The sequence below is a fragment of the Rhinatrema bivittatum genome, chromosome 2 (genome assembly GCF_901001135.1).
Source record: "Rhinatrema bivittatum chromosome 2, aRhiBiv1.1, whole genome shotgun sequence".
NCBI classification, from domain to species: domain Eukaryota; kingdom Metazoa; phylum Chordata; class Amphibia; order Gymnophiona; family Rhinatrematidae; genus Rhinatrema; species Rhinatrema bivittatum.
The window spans coordinates 223664412-223685110 of record NC_042616.1 but is presented as its reverse complement, the minus strand read 5'-3'; the positions used below and the strand labels follow the sequence as shown (position 1 = coordinate 223685110).

The window sequence follows — 20699 nt, the reverse complement described above, 5'->3', positions numbered from 1 at the left end:
ATAAATGTAATATGAAAAGAGTAAGATTGACAGTAAATATATAAATAAATGAAAACCAACATAAGAAATATAAAATAAGAAAAGGGGAAGAGTTTGGTAAATAGATTTTCGAAATGCTGGTTATTGTCCATGCATCTGAACATATCAAAAGATCTCAGCATATTTTGATTTGTCACAATCATCTGAATATCTATTCCACTTAAAGTAAGGTGGATAGGGGTATGAGAAAGAAAAAAAAATGGCATGAAAAAAGTTTTTCATTTAGTAGTAGAAAAGTGTATTCTGTCTGAGAGTACACGCTCTGTTTTACCTGCATGCTATTGGAAGAATCTGATATCTCTATCTCTGTTCCAGTGTGTAAAGTATATAGTCCTTCAGCTCTTGATTAAACCTGTTTCTACCTCTCTCTCTCTCCTTTCTTTTAATTTCACTTTATTTATGAACTGTCATTGTATTTGTAGCATACTCATGCAAATGTCTAAATGGTCCAACAAAGATAGTTGACTAAACTTGGGAAGATGAACATGGGGTGGTTTGTAAACTGAGATTTCCATGGAAAAGTAAGGGAAGGGCAGACAATGATAAGCTATAGAGCTTTGAATGAATGGGCATCACTGAGCTGGATTTTGTAAATGGTAACTCAATCTGCTGTAGGAAGAAGGACCTGCTGTAGGAGACCTACAGTAGCTTAACAGCTTTTTACTACAAGTTTGTTTGGTTGCTATAGATAATGTCTCACAAAACAAAGTTCCCCTGCTTATATTTTTATATTGTGATTGTAATTGTTATTAAAAAAAAAACTTACTGTAATTAATATTTTAACTGCGACTGTGCACTTTAATAAGCTAAATAAAATCTTATTATAGGACCCATCATATATAGAGCCGATACATCGGCAAGCTCATTGAGCAATTAAATCATTGCCCTGCCCTTTATTTGCATAATCATTAGTCCTGTATTATTTTTAAAATTAATTTCAATGTTTATTGAAATTTTTTATATACACTTAAAATTTTACTTAGCTTTAGATCAAGATGTTGCTCTCACACTCTCACTTCATGTGATGGTCCTATAAGATAATTTTGAGCTTATTACAGTGCACAATTGCAATTAAAGTAGCTATGTTACACTAAGGTTTTTTGATAATTACAATCACAATATAAAAATATATGCAGTGGAACTTTGTTGGTTTCTACTTTTGGACTGCGGTTAGTGTGCTATAGAAATGTAGCAACAAATTTTAAATTGGATCATTAGCTGCTCATTTTATAAGCCCACTGAATTTATCATGTAGTAATCAATTTTTAATAACTTTTTGTTTCTGTTTAATTTTCTAGAGTAAAGATGGAAAAACACCGTTGCACATGACAGCAATCCATGGTAGATTCTCAAGATCACAAACCATAATCCAGAATGGTAAAAAAAAATTGTATTTGGACAATTTTTACTTTTTACATAAGAACATAAGAAATTGCCATGCTGGGTCAGAACAAGGGTCCGTTAAGCCCAGCATCCTGTTTCCAACAGTGGCCAAACCAGGCCACAAGAATCAGGCAATTAGCCAAACACTAAGAAGATCGCATGCTACTGATGTAATTAATAGCAGTGGCCATTCCCTAAGTAAACTTGATTAATAGCAGTTAATGGACTTCTCCTCCAAGAACTTATCCAAACCTTTTTTGAACCCAGCTACACTAACTGCACTAACCACATCCTCTGGCAACAAATTCCAGAGCTTAATTGTATGTTGAGTGAAAAAGAATTTTCTCCGATTAGTCTTAAATGTACTACTTGCTAATTTCATGGAATGCCCCCTGGTCCTTCTTTTATCTGAAAGTGTAAATAACCGATTCACATCTACTCGTTCAAGACCTCTATCATATCCCCCCTCAGCTGTCTCTTCTCCAGGCTGAACAGCCCCAACTTTTATTCATTCCCTTCAAGTAGTTATGCTGTCAAGGATGTTTGAGCTTGTGTTAAGCAATACAGATCCTACACTGAGGTCCTTTATTAGTTCAGAAAAATCAGTAATGCCCTACAGTCCATATTGACTAATAAATGGAGGGCTTTTTTCTATTATAAATCAAATTTCAGTTGAAAAAGAAAAAGGGTAAACAATTCAAACTTTTATAAATGTACTTCCTAAAAGAGATGTTCCTTCTGAGAACAAAAGGCTCCTCTGTAACCACTTCAACTAAGTAGTTGGAAAGCAAAGAATGCAAAAAGGCTTGCTTGTTTTATGGCGCCTGTAAGTGAATGAACCAGATTTATTGTATGACTGTTATTGTACCCTGCATTTTTGGAGGAGTTTGTAATTTCTGTGGAACTCATAGCCCACATAAGTCGCGTGTATACTTTTTTTTTTTAAATTAAAATTATATTACAGTTGTTTCTTCATTCAACAATGGCAAGATGAGAATTGATAGAGATAATTATAGCCATCGTGGTTATTTATTTCTATTTATTTATTTATTTTAAAGTATTTATTACTTGTGCCCTCCAGTACAGTTCGGGGTGAGGTACATTCATTAAAACAAAAATATACTAAAAGACACAAATAATTGCCATAATGTCTCAAATAACAGAGCTGAATACATTAGGCACCACTTAGGAATTATTAACGAGTGAATAAAAGCCAGTGATGGAGCACTTTCCTAGACCAACTGATTGACTAAGGCAGTATTTCCATTACAGTCCTAGAGGCATATCTAACCAGTCTGGGTTTCAGGATAGCTGCAATGAATTTGTATATAAAAGATTTGCATGCACTGGGTATCCAGTTTGTACAAGTATCTTATGTATTCACAACGGATATCCTGAAAACTAAACAGATAGTTGTGCCAGCAGGACAAGGTGGGAATCACTGGGACTAAAGAATATGAAGTAGATTTTAAAAGCCCTGCGTGTGCAAAAACGGCCACATACGTGCGTAAATGGGCTGCATAAGAGCGTCGCAAATTTTAAATAGCTGGAAAGTAGGTGGAGAAGGGGCAGGGCATGAGCATTTCAGAGGCGGGGCCAGCACTGACGCATGTAACTCCTAATTTTCCTCAGCCGGCATGCACATGTTACACATGCCACTTTGCTACAGCTCCTCGGTATGCGTAAGAGTCGGGTGGGAGAGAGAGAGAGACTATAAGGCTCAGTCTGATACTCTATATATGGATCATTGTAAGGGGGCACTTTGATTTGGGGTGAATTTCTTTTGGGGGGAGGGGGTGTTGCAGACATATTCAGAGCTATCCATTATAAAATTGACATGAAAGAATTTTAGACCTTATAAGTGATGAAAAGTAAAGACTGCAGTGTACAAATCAACTCCTCTTGTTAGATTTTTCATCATGTATCTTACGCGTGCAGAGCTGCAAACATACGTACTTGAAGAGTATTTTATAACCTACACATATAGTTCATAAAATAGATCTTTCTCCCAGGACAAGCAGGTAGTCCTCACATATGGGTGACATCAATGGAGCCCTATCACGGAACACTTTTTTGTCAAAGTTTCTAGAACTTTGACTGACACACTGAGCATGCCCAGCATGGCATTAACCCTGCATCCAGCAGCGTTCCCCCTTCAGTCTCTTTTTTATTCCGTGCAGCAGTTGCCTCGCGGTCCTTAGGAGCTCTGTGAGAATTTCTCACAAATTTTCCTCACAGAACTTTTTCTCTCAAAACATTTGAATTTTTCCCCGTCCCGGGGTCCCCCATCAACTGCCGACCTCCGCTAACGTTCCGGTAAGTTTACCACATTTGTTGCGGTCGGTTCCCGGCGGTGTTCTTATCGGAGTCCGACAGCCACCGACCCTGCACCTCTCCCTTTTTCAACATGGCGACCGGGTTTCGGAAGTGCCCCGAGTGTCCGAGGACTATGGCCATTATGGATCCTCAAGACATCTGTGTTTTATGCTTGGGGATGTCCAACGATGTACTAGTTGTGCTCAAATGGCCCCTAAAGGCCGCCGCGCCTGCCTGGAGAAGATGGAGCACCTGTTTGCCTCTAAGCGCTTATCTCCAGCCAAAAGCGCACCGAGTTGGAAGATTTCTTCATCCTCGACTCCTTCTCGATTGACATCTCAACATCGAGAGACCAGTAACCGGCTTGTCACCGACATCGTCCCACTCAAAGGCTTCAACATCCTTGGTGCCAGAGGACTGGGCCGAGCATCGTGAGAAGCACTGGCACCAATACGAATCCTCATCCGGTGCCAGCACCGACAAGCCATCTGCATCGACCTCGGCAGAGCCGCTTTCCAAGAAATCCCGGGGAGAGGAGCCCCCATCCTCCTCTGGACCCGGGTGGGGAACCGAGGCGTTCCCCACCTACAACGGTGCCGGGTTGTAGGTGGGGAACGCCTCAGGCCTACTCAGCCTCCAACCCTGGCTGCTGCGTTACCCACACTAGCCTTCCGGGAGGAATTGGACCGGATGGTCCTAGAGGCAGTCCTTCAGGCCCTTCGGGGATTTCAGTCACCGCTGGCGCAGACTCCCATACCAACGCCTGATCCGGTGCCTACTATGTTGGCTCCACTCCTCGAACGTCTGGATACCCTGATCGGTGCACTTCCATCGGTGCCCGCTCCTTCCAGACCATCGGCACCTCCACAACCGGCGATCCCTCCTCTGGCATCGATCCCAATTCTTCTGTCTTTGGACGATGAAGAACCGGACCGTGCCCATTCTCCTCTCCGGGAGCCACCGAGGCCAGAGCCAATTCCTGGGTCATCGGGTTTACTCGTACCCCAATGTCCATCAAAAACATCGATGCCATTGATACCACCACCACCGTCCTGGGTGCTGCCTCCGCCTATCTCGGTGCCTCAACATTTTCCATCGGTGCCACCTCCTCATCCAGCTAGACTTGGACTTCTTCCTCCCATCTGAAGGCTCGCAGGGTGGAGGAGACCCACCATATGACTCTTGGGGTAATGATTCCTCTGACTCTCAAGACTCTAACGACCTTCTGTCAGAGCCTTCACCACCAGAAGAAAGACGCTGCTCCCTTCCGGAGGACCTATCATTTGCCAATTTTATAAAGGAGATGTCTGAAACCATCCCCTTTAAATTGCAAACTGAGGAGGATGCCAGGCATAAAATGCTGGAGGTGCTTCAGTTCGTTGATGCCCCCAAAGAGGTAATGGCAATTCTGGTCCACGAAGTTCTACTTGACCTCTTACACCGTACCTGGGAGCACCCTGGAACAGTGCCACCAGTCAATAGAAAAACTGACGCTACATACCTGGTTCAGTCAGCTCCAGGTTTTCAAAAGAGCCAGCTACCCCACCACTCCGTAGTGGTGGAATCCGCCCATAAAAAAGGCTAAGAGATCCCGGCCTCACTCTTCTGCCCTGCCTGGCAAAGGACAGAAGTCCTTGATCGCCTTCGGCCGCAGAGTTTTCCAGGGATCTATGCTGATGGCCCGTATAGCAGCCTACCAGCTATACATGACACAATACACCAGAAATCTCTGGAAACAAGTTTAAGACTTCTCTGAGACCCTGCCTGAAGAATTCCAGGAAGGATTGTCTACCATCCTCCAGAAGGGACTCTAGGCTGGGAAACACGAGGTCAGGGCAGCGTATGATATCTTCGACACTGCCTCCAGAGTATCAGCGGCAGGAATAAGCACCAGGCACTAGGCTTGGCTTAAATCCTCTGACTTGTGCCAGGACAGGTTAGCAGACCTTCCATGCACAGGGGACAATTTGTTTGGTGAAAAAATTCAAGAGGCAGTGGCGCAGCTCAGACCACCATGAAACTTTGCACCAACTGTCCCCGCATACTTCTCGTCTACCACCAAAAGAACATTTCGACGAGAACCTAGAAGAGTAACCTATAAACCACGCAGGTATTCATCCCGGGCTAGACTGACCAGTCCCTCTCACAGAGGCCAGCCTCGTCAGCACAGGTCCCCAAAACCCAACCAGCTCCTCAGACTGGTCCTGCATTGGGGTTTTGATTCTAGAGAGCAACAGTCAAACCCCCCCCCCCCCCCCCCCACCATCTTTCCTGTGGGAGGCTGCCTGTGCCACTTTGCCAACAAAGGCACACAATCAACACTGAACAATGGGTCCTTTCTATAGCAGCCCACGGTTACCATCTAAATTTCCTTACACTATACCGGACTCTCCACTGCGTCCGGCGTGGAGTCTAACCGACCACACTCCACTTCTTGAGGCAGAACTCTCAATCCTCCTACAGTCTAATGCCGTGGAACTGGTTTCCCGACTGCAACGAGGAAAAGGGTCTTACTCTAGATATTTTCTAATTCCAAAAAAGTCGGGTGGCATACGTCCTATATTGGACCTCCGCGCCCTAAACAAACATTTCTGCAAGGAAAAGTTCAGGATGGTTACCTTGGGCACCATGCTCCCTCTCCTGCAAAAGGGAAATTGGCTCTGCTCTCTAGATCTTCAGGAGGAGTTTGCCCATATAGCCATATTCCCTCCTCATCGAAAATATCTCAGATTCATAGTAGGTCACAGGCATTTCCAATACCGGGTGCTGCCGTTCGGCCTGGCATCAGCACCCTGAGTATTTACGAAATGCCTGGTAGTAGTGGCAGCTAACCTAAGTCAGAGCAGTATCCATGTCTATCCATATGTAGATGATTGGCTACTCAGAGGTCCATCCAAGAAGGCAGTACTTCAATCCCTCTGTCTTGCCATACAACTGCTACAGTCCTTGGGTTTTCTCATAAACTATCCCAAATCTCATCTGACTCCGTCACACATCCTCTCATTCATCGGAACAGTTCTAAACACCATTCAAGCCAGAGCGTTCCTCCCAAAGGACCGAGCACGCACACTGTCAGCCTTGGCCAAAGCAGTACAGTCTCGCCAAACCACTTCAGCTCATCACCTGTTAACCTTGCTAGGACACATGGCATCTACAGTTCACATTACCCCAATGGCTCGACTAGCCATGAGAGAAACATAATGGACTTTAAAGTCCCAGTGATCCCAATCAAACCAAGATCTGTTACAGGTTGTCCATGTAACCAGCCAGCTTCGCCACTCACTAGCTTGGTGGATACAAGAGTTCAATCTTCAGATAGGAATATCCTTTCAACCTCCAGATCCTCAGATTATGTTGACCACAGATGTCTCCAACATGGGTTGGGGAGCCCATGTCAAAGAACTACAAACCCAGGGAACCTGGACCAGGGCAGAAGCAAACCACCAGATAAATTTTCTGGAGCTCCGGGCGATACTGTATGCCCTATTCGCATTTCAGGATTGCCTGTCCAACAAGGTAATCCTAATTCAAACAGACAACCAGGTAGTGATGTGATAATCTCAACAAGCAAGGGGACACAGGTCCGTGCACATTAGTTTTTTTACCCACCCCACCCCAGATGCATGATTCTGCACTTAATGGCTTTGAATCCCAGCTGCCAAACCTTCGACCACTCTTAAAGCTTTCTTAAATCACTTTCAATTCTCTCTACTCCTTCAGACATATCCACTCTGTTGCAGACCTTAGTATCATCAGTAATAGGCACACTTTATCTTCTATCCCTTCCTCAGTATTGCTTATGAAGATATTGAATACAAACTGGCCTCAAATCAATCCTTGTGACACTCAACACTAAACTTTCTTCAGAATACGTTCCATTTACCAATATGCGTGTTCTTCTGTCAGTCAACGAATTTGTTATCCACTCTTATCACCTTGGCACCCATTGCCAGCTTCTCATTTTATTCATGAGCCTCATAGAAAGCTTTGCTGAAATCCAAGTAAATCACATCAGGTGCCCTTCCTTGATCCTGTTCTCTAGTCAATCAAAAATTTAGATATGTCTAGGGGTGGAGTCAAGATGGCGACTTGAACGCGTGTGCTCTCATTACCTGCTCCAGCGTTTCTGGAAAAAAAAACCATTTCCAATTATTTTCAATGCCTCCGAAAAGAAAAGGGAGACCCAGGAACTATTCCTCGGCAGCTGTGGTCACCTTGGCGCAGCAAACCATCAAGCAATGCGCTGTAAAACCGGTAAATTTGGAGCTAAGAGGTCCGGCTGTCAGGTCACAGGAAGGAGACTGTGACCTGACCTCAGAAGGGAGTATCCCTTAGCCCCCTTGATGAGCGATTGCCTCCGGCAGTGCATGGGACCTCAACACCACGGCTGGAAGCGAGTCCCGGGGTGGACAGCGTTCTTCAGCTTGAGGGAGTGGCAGAGAGGAGAAGCCCCGCGCAGACCTCCACAGAACATGGAGAGATGGTGTTGGAGTGCAGGACTCGGAGGAAGGAGGAGACCAGAGGAGTGTAGGAGGTGAGAGGCTCGTGGTGTAACCTCCCCCTCTACCTGATGCTACATTGAATATCGTGAAACCGGAGGTGGTACCATTAGATTCATTATGGAATCTTTCGTCAGCCTTGGTTAAGGCTCTAGAGGATTGTTCTGGGAAAATTGGTTCGCTGTCGCATCAAATGGGCACATTAAATACTAGTTTTCAAGATCAAAAACAGGATACCTCTGTGAAATTGAAAAATATGGATATTGAAATAAAGCAAGTTAAGCAGGTACAGGCAACAATTATACAGAACTGTGGTCTTATGAATAGAAGACTTGAAAATATGGAAAACGTAATGAGGCATTTAAATTTGAGGGTATTAAATTTCCCCAGGGTGGTTGGAGAATTGCCGAGAGTGACTATTAAACGATATTTCCTGGATGTATTGGAAATTTCCCCTGAACAATCTCCACCCCTGGATAAGGTATATTTTCTACCTATTCGTACAAACCAAAAAATACAAATGGCTTCTAATGTTTTAGAAAATTTGAAAACTTTTCTTGAAACATCTACACCTGAAATAGCAGAAAGAACTACTTTATTAATATCTTTCTTTAATGAGTTTGATTTAGGTAAAGTTATGCGTGCCTACTTTAAAAAGATTCAAGCCATGTTTATGGGAGGAAATGTGAGGATTTATCCTGGTTTAACTAAAGCGACGCAGGTGAAAAGAGAGAACTTTTTAGCTTTGAAATCGGAAGCGCTAGCACTAGGAGCATCATTCTTTTTAAGATTCCCCTGTAAATGTGTAGTAAAATTTGAAAGAAATAACTATATATTTTTCCAACCTGACCAATTCAAGAGCTTTATTGAAGCAAAAAAGGCATCCCTGCAAATAAGCAGTGGGTAAATCGTTTATAAATAATGTCCGGTTATTATGAAGTCACCTTTTCTTTAGATTTAATATTGCCTGTATTCTCCTTTAATTTGTATTTACTTCACCCCCCAGATAATAGGGGTCTAACGGGTTTATAACAATTGATATAGTATTTCCGTTTTGAGATATGTTAATTGGGTTAAAATGAATTTCTTCAATTGTATTGAACCATATTTCATGACAAAATGGATGCTTTGTAAGCTGTTAAAAATTAATAAAGATAAAATAAAAAAAAAATTAGATATGTCTGACAGGACCTTCTCCTGGTGAATCCAAACTGCTTAAGGTCTTCAACCCACCGGATTGTACATAATTCACTATCCTTTCCTTCAGCACAATCTCCATTAATTTTCCCACCACTGAGATGAGGCTAACCAGCTTGTAGTTTCCAGCCTCTTCTCTATCACTCTTGTGAAGCAGGACCACAACCACTCTTCTCCAATCTTGCACCATCTCTCCAGTTTCCAGGGATCTATTGAACAGGTCTTTCAGCAGACCTGCCAGCATATCTTTGAACTCCCTTACTATCATGGAATGTCCTCATCTGACCCCATGGCCTTATCTACTTTGTTTTCCTAGCTCTTCCCATATATTCTCTTCTGTGAATGGGGTTGCGTCTACCCACTCCCATCCATGGTCTTGTCACCAGAAATGGTCCTTCTCCAGGGTCTTCTTTCACTGAACTGAAATATCTACAGTACATGAATGTTATCTGCTTTGAAGTGGCTGAAAGGCAGAATATAAATAAAGTAAAAAACAAGTATTTGTTTAATATTTCTGCCATTTCCTCATCTTTCTCCACACATTGCTGCTTGACATCTACCAATTTTACTGTACAAACTCAGTCCTTCCTTCTTTCTCTGATGTATCTGAAAAATGTTTTGTTGCCTCACTTTATCTCTTTGGAAATCCTTTCTTCTGGTTAACCTTTTGCTTTTCTGATTTCTTTCTTCATCTCCCTCAGCTTCACCAGGTATTCTTCCCTGTGTTCTTTTTTTTTGGATCTTTTGTGCTTCTTGAATGCTGTTCTTTTTGCCTTTATTTTTTCACCCACTTCCTTTAAGAGCCATATTGGTTTCTTTTTCCTCCTATTTTTATTTACTTTTCTAACATTAGATTTGTTGCCTTTGCAGTAGCTCCTTTTAATTTGGCCCACCTCACCCATTTTCTCCCAGTCTTCTAGTTATTCCTTCAGGTATGGCCCCATTTTGATATTCTTTATTTTATAAATTCAAAACTTGGATTTTCAAGTGATTTCTCTCTATCCTGGCTGCAATATCAACTTGCCATACCTGATGATCACTAGTGCCCAGATATTAGAGATGATATCCCTTTTTGTGAGCACTGAGTCGAGTATCACACCATCCCTTATGCGTGTTCCATTACATTTTGTTTGAGCAGTGCCCCTTGAAGGGCATCCATTATCTCTCTTTTTGCAAATTCTGCAGAAAGGATACTCCAGTTCACATCTGGAAAATGAATATCTGTGACAAGCAGCACTTCCCCCTTCTTTCCCACCTTTTTGATTTTGTCAACCAAATCCCTGATCAGTTCTTCTGAGTTGTAGGCCAGTAGACCACATTGGTGTAAATGGAAGCACCATCTTCCATTTTAGGACAGCCCATGATGCTTCTTCCCTACCTCACATCCCTTGCATTTCAGTTGCTTGGATATTGTTTTTGACATAAAAAGCTGCTATTCTCCCTTTTTTTGTCTTTCCTTAACAAATTTTAGCCCGGGATGACCATATCCCAATCATGGGATTCATTGAACCATGTCTCTGTAATAGTAACAATGCCCAAATCTGCCTCCACCATTAGGGCTTGCAGGTCTGGGATTTTATTATTTGACTATGTGCATTTGTGGTCATAGCTTTCCAATTTTTCTCCCTTTGTTTGTTGCTCTTCCTAGTCACCTTTTCTGCTTTTTTGAGCTGATTTTTATTTTATCCCAGGACAAGCAGGATAGTAGTCCTCACATATGGGTGACATTGATGGAGCCCTATTGCGGAAAACTTTGTCAAAGTTTGTAGAAACTTTTGATTGGCCCTGTGAGGCCACTGAGCATGCCCAGCATGTCATGATATTCTCTGCCACAGGGGTCTCTCTTCAGTCTTCGTTTTTCAGCGCTGCTTTAGGCATCGCGGAGCAGGAGCCTTTGTGAGTTTCCTCACAGTTTTTGTCTGACAAAAAATCAGATTTCACCATTCATTTTCTCCCATATTGGGGTCTCTCAGGTTTCCACCGGCTGGTGAGTAAATCTTGGTCTCTTTTTTACTCTTTGAGTAAAATTTTTTCCTCTCACGTTTCCTCTCATTTCATCGACGGCTGTCGACGTTAAAATGACCATGGGATTTAAAAAATGTCCCAACTGTAATTGGACAATGTCCATTTCAGACCCACACCTCGAGTGTGTGCTTTCTTTAGGGGAAAAACACGACGTAACAACCTGTCCCAAATGTGCAGAAATGACCGCGAAGGGAAGAAAGGCCCGCCAATAAAAGTGGAGCACTTATTCCATCTACAACTTCTGCCATCTCCTTCCACATTGACTCAATCGTCTCCGGCCGGAGTCTCCAAATGCATAGTTTTGAAAAAACGTCGTCCGGAAGGGTCGGGGGACCATCCATCGCCAACATCATCGATAGCATCGACGAAGTCAGTGACCAAACACCGTTCGAAGCACCGCCATCGGCACCGACACCAGATTAGTCCAGAGGTTCTAAAAGTGGGTCTTTTGCAGTGTGCCCCACAACATTGACTCTTTCTACTGATGCCTCCATCAACAGGTAGGAGGCCCATACTGATGTTGTTTGGATGCAAAGATCATGTCCCAAGTGGATAGTTATTTGTGTATTGAACTCCTGGAGCTACAAGCTATCTGATGTGCTCTAAGAGTGTTCTTTCTCACAGGACAAGCAGGATGGTAGTCCTCACATATGGGTGACATCACAGGATGGAGCCCAATCACAGAACACTTTTGTCAAAGTTTCTAGAACTTTGACTGGCACCTACTGGGCATGCCCAGCATGGCACTAAACCTGCAGCCAGCAGGGGTCCCTCTTCAGTCTTCTTTTTTCCATGCAGCAGTAGCTACGTGGATTAAGGAGCTCCACAGAGATTCCTGACAGGAATTTTCCTCACGGAATTACTAAAAACTTTCATACCCCACAGGGGTCCCTCCTTCGAATTTTTGACTCCACGGTACTCCGGTAAGTTTTTTTTACCCGGTTTCGATCGATTCCCGTCGAGTTAGGCCCTCGTGGCCTACTGGCCGTCAACCGTACCGAGGCTAAATTTTTCAAAGGCCATGGCGTCAGGGTTCCGTCGGTGCCTGGACTGTACTCGCACCATGTCCATTACAGACCCGCATAAAGTCTGGGTAATGTGTCTCGGGTGCGAGCATGATGTCCTGACTTGCGCCAAATGTGCCTTAATTACACCAAAAGGTCGCAAGACCAGAATGGAGAAAATGGAACTTCTCATCCGTTCTCAAACTCCGACGCCGTCTATTGCATCGACGTCGTCTGAACCGGCACCATCCACTTCGCGCCAGTATCGGCCGGTAACCGTCCAGCGTCAACGACTTCTCAGCCTTCAACTATCTCTACTCCCCCTCAGGACCGAGGGGATCATAGAGAGAAACATCGGCATCGACACCGCAAGTCTCGGACCATCGAGGAAGGAAAATCTTTGACCTCGCCATCGACTGAGCTGCCATCGAAGAAACCCCATCCAGAAAAGGCACCAAACCTTTTTGCGACCGGGTCACCGAGGCAGCCCTCACCCGGACGGATTTCGGGAGCCGCGACTCCGCCTTTAATGGTAGTCCCTCCGGCTATGCCTCTGCCTCCTACTTTCCTTCTGGAGCCGGAGCTACTTGCTCCAGGTCTCCATGAAGAACTGGACCAGATGGTTCAAGAGGCCATCGATAAGGCGATGCACAGACTCCAAGTTCCTCCGACACCGGTGCCGATTGTGGAACCGACCACCAATCCGATTCTGGCAGCACTGGCTGCTCTCGAAGATGGAAGCGCTTATAGCCGCTTTTCCACCGATGGATCCTAGGTCACCGATGGCTCCAGTGCCCTCCCCACTTACTCTGTCATTGGGAGGGGAAACACCGTTCCGCATTCCTCCAGCGGGAGTTCTTCCGATGCCTTAACCATCGATGCCGATGCGCCCATCAGCGCTACCGATCCATCCATCGATGCCTGCACCGGTGCCTCCAGCACTTCCCTCGATGCCTTCAGAACCTAGACCGGGACCTTCAGGAATACCATCATCCCGTCCTTCTCAGGCTCCTAGAGGGGTAGGTCCTGATCCCTATGACACCTGGACCAACGATTCTTCTCAAGACACCGATAACTTGCCATCGCCACCTTCTCCTACTGAAAGCAGGAAGCTTTCTCCTCCAGAGGACCTATACTTCAAAAATTTTGTGAAGGAAATGTCTGAATTGGTTCCCTTCCAATTGCAGACTGAACAAGATGACAGTCATCAAATGATGGAGCTGTTCCAATTCCTGGATGCTCCCAAGGAAATAACCTCCATCCCTATTCACCAGGTTCTTTTCGATCTCCTCAAAAAGAACTGGGACCACCCTGGTTCTATTGCTCCAGTCAACAGAAAAGCTGATACCACTTATTTGGTCCAGTCAGCCCCAGGATTCCAGAAACCTCAGCTGGATCACCAATATGTGGTTGTAGAATCTGCCCAAAAGAGGGCAAAAAGATCAAAACCCCACTCTTCCTTTCCCCCAGGTAAGAAACAGAAATTCCTGGATGCCATTGGCTGGTGTGTCTTCCAAGGTTCCATGCTTATCTCTCAGATCGCCTCCTACCAGTGGTATATGACCCAGTACAACAGGGTCTTATTCAAGCAGATACAGGACTTTGCAGAGTTCCTGCCTCAGCAATTCCAGGAACAACGTCTAACCCTAGTACACAAGGGTTTTGAGGCAAGGAAGCATGAAATAAGATCTTATGATATCTTTGACACCGCTTCCAGGGTACCTGCAACTGCTATTTCGGCAAGAAGATGGGCCTGGCTTAAGTCTTCGGACTTGCGCTCTGAAGTACAAGACATATTATCTGATCTGGCCTGCATAGGAGACAATCTGTTTGGGGGACAGATTCAGCGGACGGTGGCGGAACTCAAGGACCATCATGAGACCCTTCGCCAGCTTTCTCTGATGCCCTCTGAGTTTTCCTCCAAACAGCCTTTCAGGAAGGATACTAAAATGTCATTCTTCCGTCCAAAGAAGTCCTATCCACCACAGTCTAGAACTCGTTCCACGAGACCTTTCCAAAAGGCCCAGTCTCGTCAACCTCTTAAGCAAAAGCCACAAGCAGCTCCTCAACCGGTTTTTGACTCCTGCATAGAGAGCAGCAGCCAGTTTCCACTGCCTCAGATACCAGTGGGAGGTCGATTATGCCATTTCAACAACAGGTGGCACACAGTCACCTCAGACCAGTGGATCCTCACCATAATCTCTCAAGGTTATCACCTGAACTTTCTCGCCATTCCACCGGACTCCCCACCTCTACAAGCGTGGAGAACATCCGACCACTCACTACTCCTGGAGCAGGAGGTCTCCCTCCTCCAGTCCAGAGCAATAGAGCCAGTACCTTACTCTCAACAAGGCCTAGGATTCTATTCCCGGTACTTTCTAATCTCCCAAAAATCGGGAGGCGTTCATCCAATTCTGGACCTACATGCCCTCAACAAGTACCTCCAACGAGAAAAGTTCAAGATGGTAACCTTGGGTTCCCTCCTTCCTCTTCTGCAAAGAGGAGACTGGCTCTACTCTCTTGATCTCCAAGATACGTACACACACATTGCGATAAATCCATCTCATCGCAGGTTCCTGAGATTTCTAGTAGGCCCCAAGCACTATCAATACCAAGTGCTCCCATTTGGCCTGGCATCTGCACCATGAGTCTTCAAGTGCCTCGTAGTAGTAGAAGCCTTCCTCAGGACTCAAGGTGTTCACGTCTACCCTTACCTAGATGATTGGTTGATCAGGGCTCCCACTCAGTAAGCTGCTCTGTTGTTCCTACGTCTTACTTTACATACTCTGACTTCGCTAGGATTTCTCGTCAACTACACAAAATCCTGCTTAGTCCCATCTCAAACTTTGTCATTCATAGGGGCAGACTTGGACACCTTGCAGGCAAAGGCATTTCTGCCTCGACAGCAAGCTCTCACTCTCATCTCCCTCGCATACAAGCTACAGTCTCAGCGCCGCACGACTGCATGCTACTTCCTCATCCTACTGGGACACATGGCATCCTCAGAAACAGGTAACCCCAATGGCCCGCTTGGCCATGAGAGTCATGCGGTGGACTCTAAGGTCACAATGGACTCAGTCCGTCCAATCTCTATCAACCACTGTCCACATCACCAACTCACTCTGACAGTCTCTAGCCTGGTGGAAAAATCAGATCTATCTCCTCCAAGGCCTGCCCTTCCAGGCTCCAGACCCTCAAATAATTCTCACCACCAATGCTTCCAACCTCAACTGGGGAGCCCATGTGGCCAATTTGCAAACACAAGGAACTTGGTCTCCAGAGGAAGCCAAACACCAAATCAGTTTCCTGGAGCTTCGAGCAATCAGATATGCTGTCAGGTATTTCAGGATCGCCTTTCCAATCAGGTCATCCTGATTCAGTCGGACAACCAGGTGGCCATGTGGTACATCAACAAACAGGGAGGGACGGGCTCCTACCTACTGTGTCAGGAAACTGCGCATATTTGGGCGGAGGCCCTCTCCCACTCGATGTACCTGAGGGCCACCTATTTGCCCGTTAGTGGACAATGTGTTGGCAGACAACCTAAGTCACGCTTTCCATCCGCACGAGTGGTCCCTCAACCCCACAGTAGAGGATGCAATGTTCCAACGTTGGGGTCATCCTCGCATAGACCTCTTTGCGTCACCTCAAAACCGCAAGGTAGATAACATTTGCTTTTTCACTCGCAGCCAACACTCACAGCCAAGAGATGTGTTCTCCCTCTCATGGGCAACCGGTCTCCTATATGCATTCTCTCCACTTCCGCTTCTTTCAAAGACTCTCGTGAAGTTACGTCAGGACAAAGGATGCATGATCCTGATAGCACTTCTCTGGCCTCACCAAGTGTGGTATCCAATACTTCAGGATCTCTCCATTTGCAGGCACATTCCCTTGGGAACACACCCGCTTCTGATCACTCAGAACGGCTACCCCAATCTTCAAGCTTTGTCCCTGACTGCCTGGATGTTGAAAGGTTAATTCTTCAACCACTTAACCTTTCGGTGCCAGTTTCCCGTGTCCTGATTGCTTCACGGAATACTTCCACGAGAAAGTCTTGCCTATACAAATGGAACAGGTTTAAGTCATGGTGTTCTTCTCAATCCCTTGATCCCTTTACCTGTTCCACCACGAAGTTTCTAGACTATCTCTGGCACTTGTCAGAATCAGGTCTAAAAACTTCATCAGAATGCATGTCAGTGCGGTGGCCGCTTTCCATAAAGGTGTTGGGGATGTTCCTATTTCAGTACAACCCCTCGTAACACGTTTTCTGAAAGGCTTGCTTCACCTCAAGTCTCCACTACGCCCTCCGGGCCCCTTCTTGGGACCTCAATCTGGTTTTGGGTCGGCTCATGAAACCACCATCCGAGCCTCTCACATCCTGTGATCTTCGCTATCTCACATGGAAAGTGATTTTTCTTTTGGCAATCACATCTGCTTGCAGAGGTAGTGACTTACAGGCCCTAGTTACCTATCCGCCTTACACTAAACTTCTGCAGGACCGGGCAGTACTCCGCACTCGCCCTAAGTTCTTACCTAAGGTAGTATCGGAGTTTCACATTAATCAATCCATTATACTACCTACCTTCTTTCCCAGGCCCCATTCCAGTCCAGGAGAACAGGCTCTGCATACCCTTGACTGCAAGCGGGCTCTAGCCTTCTATCCAGACCGTACAGCTGCCCACAGGAAAAGCACTCAATTGTTTGTCTCTTTCCATTCCATCAAATTGGGGCAGCCTGTGGGTAAACAGACTCTCTCCTCCTGGTTAGCGGACTGCATATCCTTTTTCTATCAGTAAGCAGGCATTCCACTTCAAGACCGTGTTAAACCATACTGTGCGTGTGCCATGGCGACTTCGGTAGCACACCTACGCTCGGTGCCGCTTCCTGACATTTGCAGGGCTTTTACCTTGAGTTATCTCCATACCTTTACAGCCCATTATTGCTTAGACAAGGCCGGAAGACGAGATTCCATCTTCGGCCAGACTGTCTTGCGCAACCTTTTTACAACTTGATGTACCAACACCCTTCCGCCTGCCCATTAGGGTTCAGGATGCCCTCTACCAAATTCCACCCCAGTCCTTGTGCCTCTTGCACATCTTGGGTACATTTGGTGCATTTCTCGGGCATCCTCAGCTCGCTACTCACCTATATGTGAGGACTACCATCCTGCTTGTCCTGAAATCAAAATGAAAAAAAGAGATGTAGAACAATGGACGACATTCGAGATGGTTTCTGAAATGGAAATTGAATCAATGTTAAAAAAACTAAACCTGGCCCCGCATGCATCCGACACAAAACCAACCACTGAAATAAAAAATGTAGCCAACAGAGTATCACTAACATTAACAAAGATAGCGAACCTATCATTAGAGGAAGGAATCATGTCAGATAGTCTAAAAGGGGCAATTGTAAAACCAATTCTAAAGAAGAAAAACACTTAACCTGAGCAATTACAGACCAATTTCAAACCTACCCCTAATCGCAAAACTAATTGAAAAAACTATAAAAAAGCAACTAGCGGAACACTTAAATAATAATAACATCTTGTATCCATCACAGCATGGCTTTAGAAAACACTATAGCACAGAAAGACTCCTGCTAGCACTAACAGACAACATCATGAGAGGATTCGACAACGGCAAACATTATATCTTAGTGATGCTGGACCTCTCAGCAGCATTTGATACTGTAAATCATGAAATCCTTTTAAATAGACTAAAGGAAATAGGTTTAAGTAACATAACTATCAAATGGTTTAGATCATATCTATGCAACAGATATTTCCAAGTTCCAAATCAAAGACATAATGTCAGAGAAAATACACTTACAAACAGGGGTTCCACAGGGGTCAGCTCTATCTGCTACCCTCTTTAACATATACCTATTATTATTGTGCCACCTACTAGCCGGTCTAGGCATAACACACTATATATACGCTGACGATATTCAGCTAATACTACCCATAGATGAAACTCTTGAAAAAACACTAAACTTAGCCAATATGTACCTTGATATCATAAAACAACTACTAAACCAAATGGAGCTAGTAATCAATATTGAAAAAACAGAATACCTACACTTAGAACGCAAAAAGAATGAGATCATTCAAAATACAATCACACTCAAAAACAACCAAAAAATAGAACTAGCAGAGAAAGTATGAAACCTAGGAGTTATAATCGACTCAGAATTAAGCCTAAAACAACATATATCATTAAAAGTGAGAGAGGGATACACCAAACTCATGGTTCTCAGAAGACTCAAACCACTGCTAACAACTACAAACTTTCGTTCAGTACTACAAGCATTGATTTTTGCAAGCACCGACTACTGTAATGCCTTACTACTAGGTCTACCATACACATCACTCAGACCACTACAAATTCTACAAAACACTGCTGCAAGAATTTTGACCGGAAAAAGTAAAAAAGACCACATCACAGAAACCCTAGCCGAGTTACACTGGCTACCAGTTGAACAAAGAATTCAATACAAAACACTTTGCACCATACATAAATTAATACACAACGAAAAAGCAGATTGATTTAACACAGCCCTCCGCGTTCACGTACCAAACAGAAATCTAAGATCAGCTAACAAAGCACTCCTTACAATTCCATCAATAAAAATAGCAAGACTCACCCAGGTACGGGAGAGAGCTCTATCCTTGGCAGGACCCATACTGTGGAACACCATGCCTTTAGAGTTAAGATTACAAAGTGACAACAAATCCTTTCGAAAAATCCTGGCTATTTAAGCAAGCTTATCAAAGAAAGTAGGTGAGTAGTGAAGCCGGTGAAGTGCGAAGTATGAACAAATGAAAAATGAAAATCAGACACACAACACCACAATCAATACGTGTGTAGCTGTATTTTATTTTTATATTACTGTCTTATCATCCATCAATATAAGATAAAGTGACACTGATAAAGTTAGCATTGCTTTTAATACCGAAAAAAATAAAAAAACTCCGAACAGTATTGTATCACACTCCAATTATTTTATTTTAAAAAACTATGTACCAGACAGATATGACACTTGGGTAAAGTAATGTCTCAGCATCCTTATTTTTATGTGCCTATTGTAAACCGTTGTGACGGAAGCTACTTAAAGACGGTATAGAAAAGACTTTAACTAAATAAATAAAGCAGAGTTGCTTACCTGTAACAGGTGTTCTCACAGGACAGCAGGAATGTTATTCCTCACGAAATCCTCCCGCCACCCCATGGTGTTAGATTCATTTTCTTATTTTATTTTTTGGCACTTCTTGTAGCTTTAAATAAGACTGAAGAGGGTCCTCTGCTGGCTGCAGGTTTAGTGCCATGCTGGGCATGCCCAGTAGGTGCCAGTCAAAGGTCTAGAAACTCTGACAAAAGTGTTCCGTGATTGGGCTCCATCCTGTGATGTCACCCATATGTGAGGACTAACATCCTGCTGTCCTGTGAGAACACCTGTTACAGGTAAGCAACATTTGCTTTCACCACCTTTTGGGAAATATCTTAATCCAGCCTAGAAAGTGGCAATGTTCTGCATATACATGCAGGAAGGTATGAACTCTTATGATCTCTACCAGGTGGCTCTCCAAATGTGGTCATAGGCAGAACATCACAACGCCTATCTGCTGGCAGCCTACCTTCTAGGAATCCAGAATAAAATGGGGACTGCTTCTGTAGAGTGTTTCAAAGGCATGAGTGGACCTTGGTTTAAAGGGTCATTGATGACTTGTTCAGTTGCTGGGGAATGCGAGGAATGGATGTGTTTGCCTCACAAGATAACAGAAAGGTCAAGACATTCTGCTTCATGCATCTGAGCAGCTACAGATCTGCTCCTGATGCTTTTGTGCTAGACTGGCATGTCTGTCAGTCTAGGTGTACCTGCAGATTCCTCTAATCACCAGGACTGTCCAGATGTTTGTTAGGGACAACTCAAGGGTAATCCTTACAGCACTGGCTTGGCCATAGCAAGTGTATCCATGTCTCATCCGTCTCAGTTCAGTCTCTGGTTTCATTAGGAATGTCTTGGTATCTCTTCACACAGCAGGACGGCAAGTTCTGCCAAGTGATCTTGCCATCACTGGTCTTCACAGCATGGATATTGAATGTGCAATAGTTTCCTGCTTACTTTTTCCCAAGGAGATGAAGGATGTGCTGATTTCCACCAAGAAACCTTCAACCAGAAAATCCTACCATCTCAAATGGATGGTGTGGGACTGATCAGCTGGATTCCTTCTTCTATG

At 44.4% G+C, this 20699-nt stretch overlaps 1 protein-coding gene across 4 annotated transcripts in view; it reads left to right on the top strand.

Annotated features, from left to right (window-relative positions):
• Positions 1 to 20699, top strand: part of ANKRD28 (ankyrin repeat domain 28) — an 805300-nt gene that overhangs the window by 334859 nt on the left and 449742 nt on the right. For all 4 annotated transcript variants that reach the window (XM_029589217.1, XM_029589218.1, XM_029589216.1 and 1 more), the window contains one exon: positions 1338 to 1416. In XM_029589217.1, coding sequence (XP_029445077.1) covers positions 1338 to 1416 — 79 coding nt within the window. The remainder of the gene's footprint in view (positions 1 to 1337; positions 1417 to 20699) is intronic.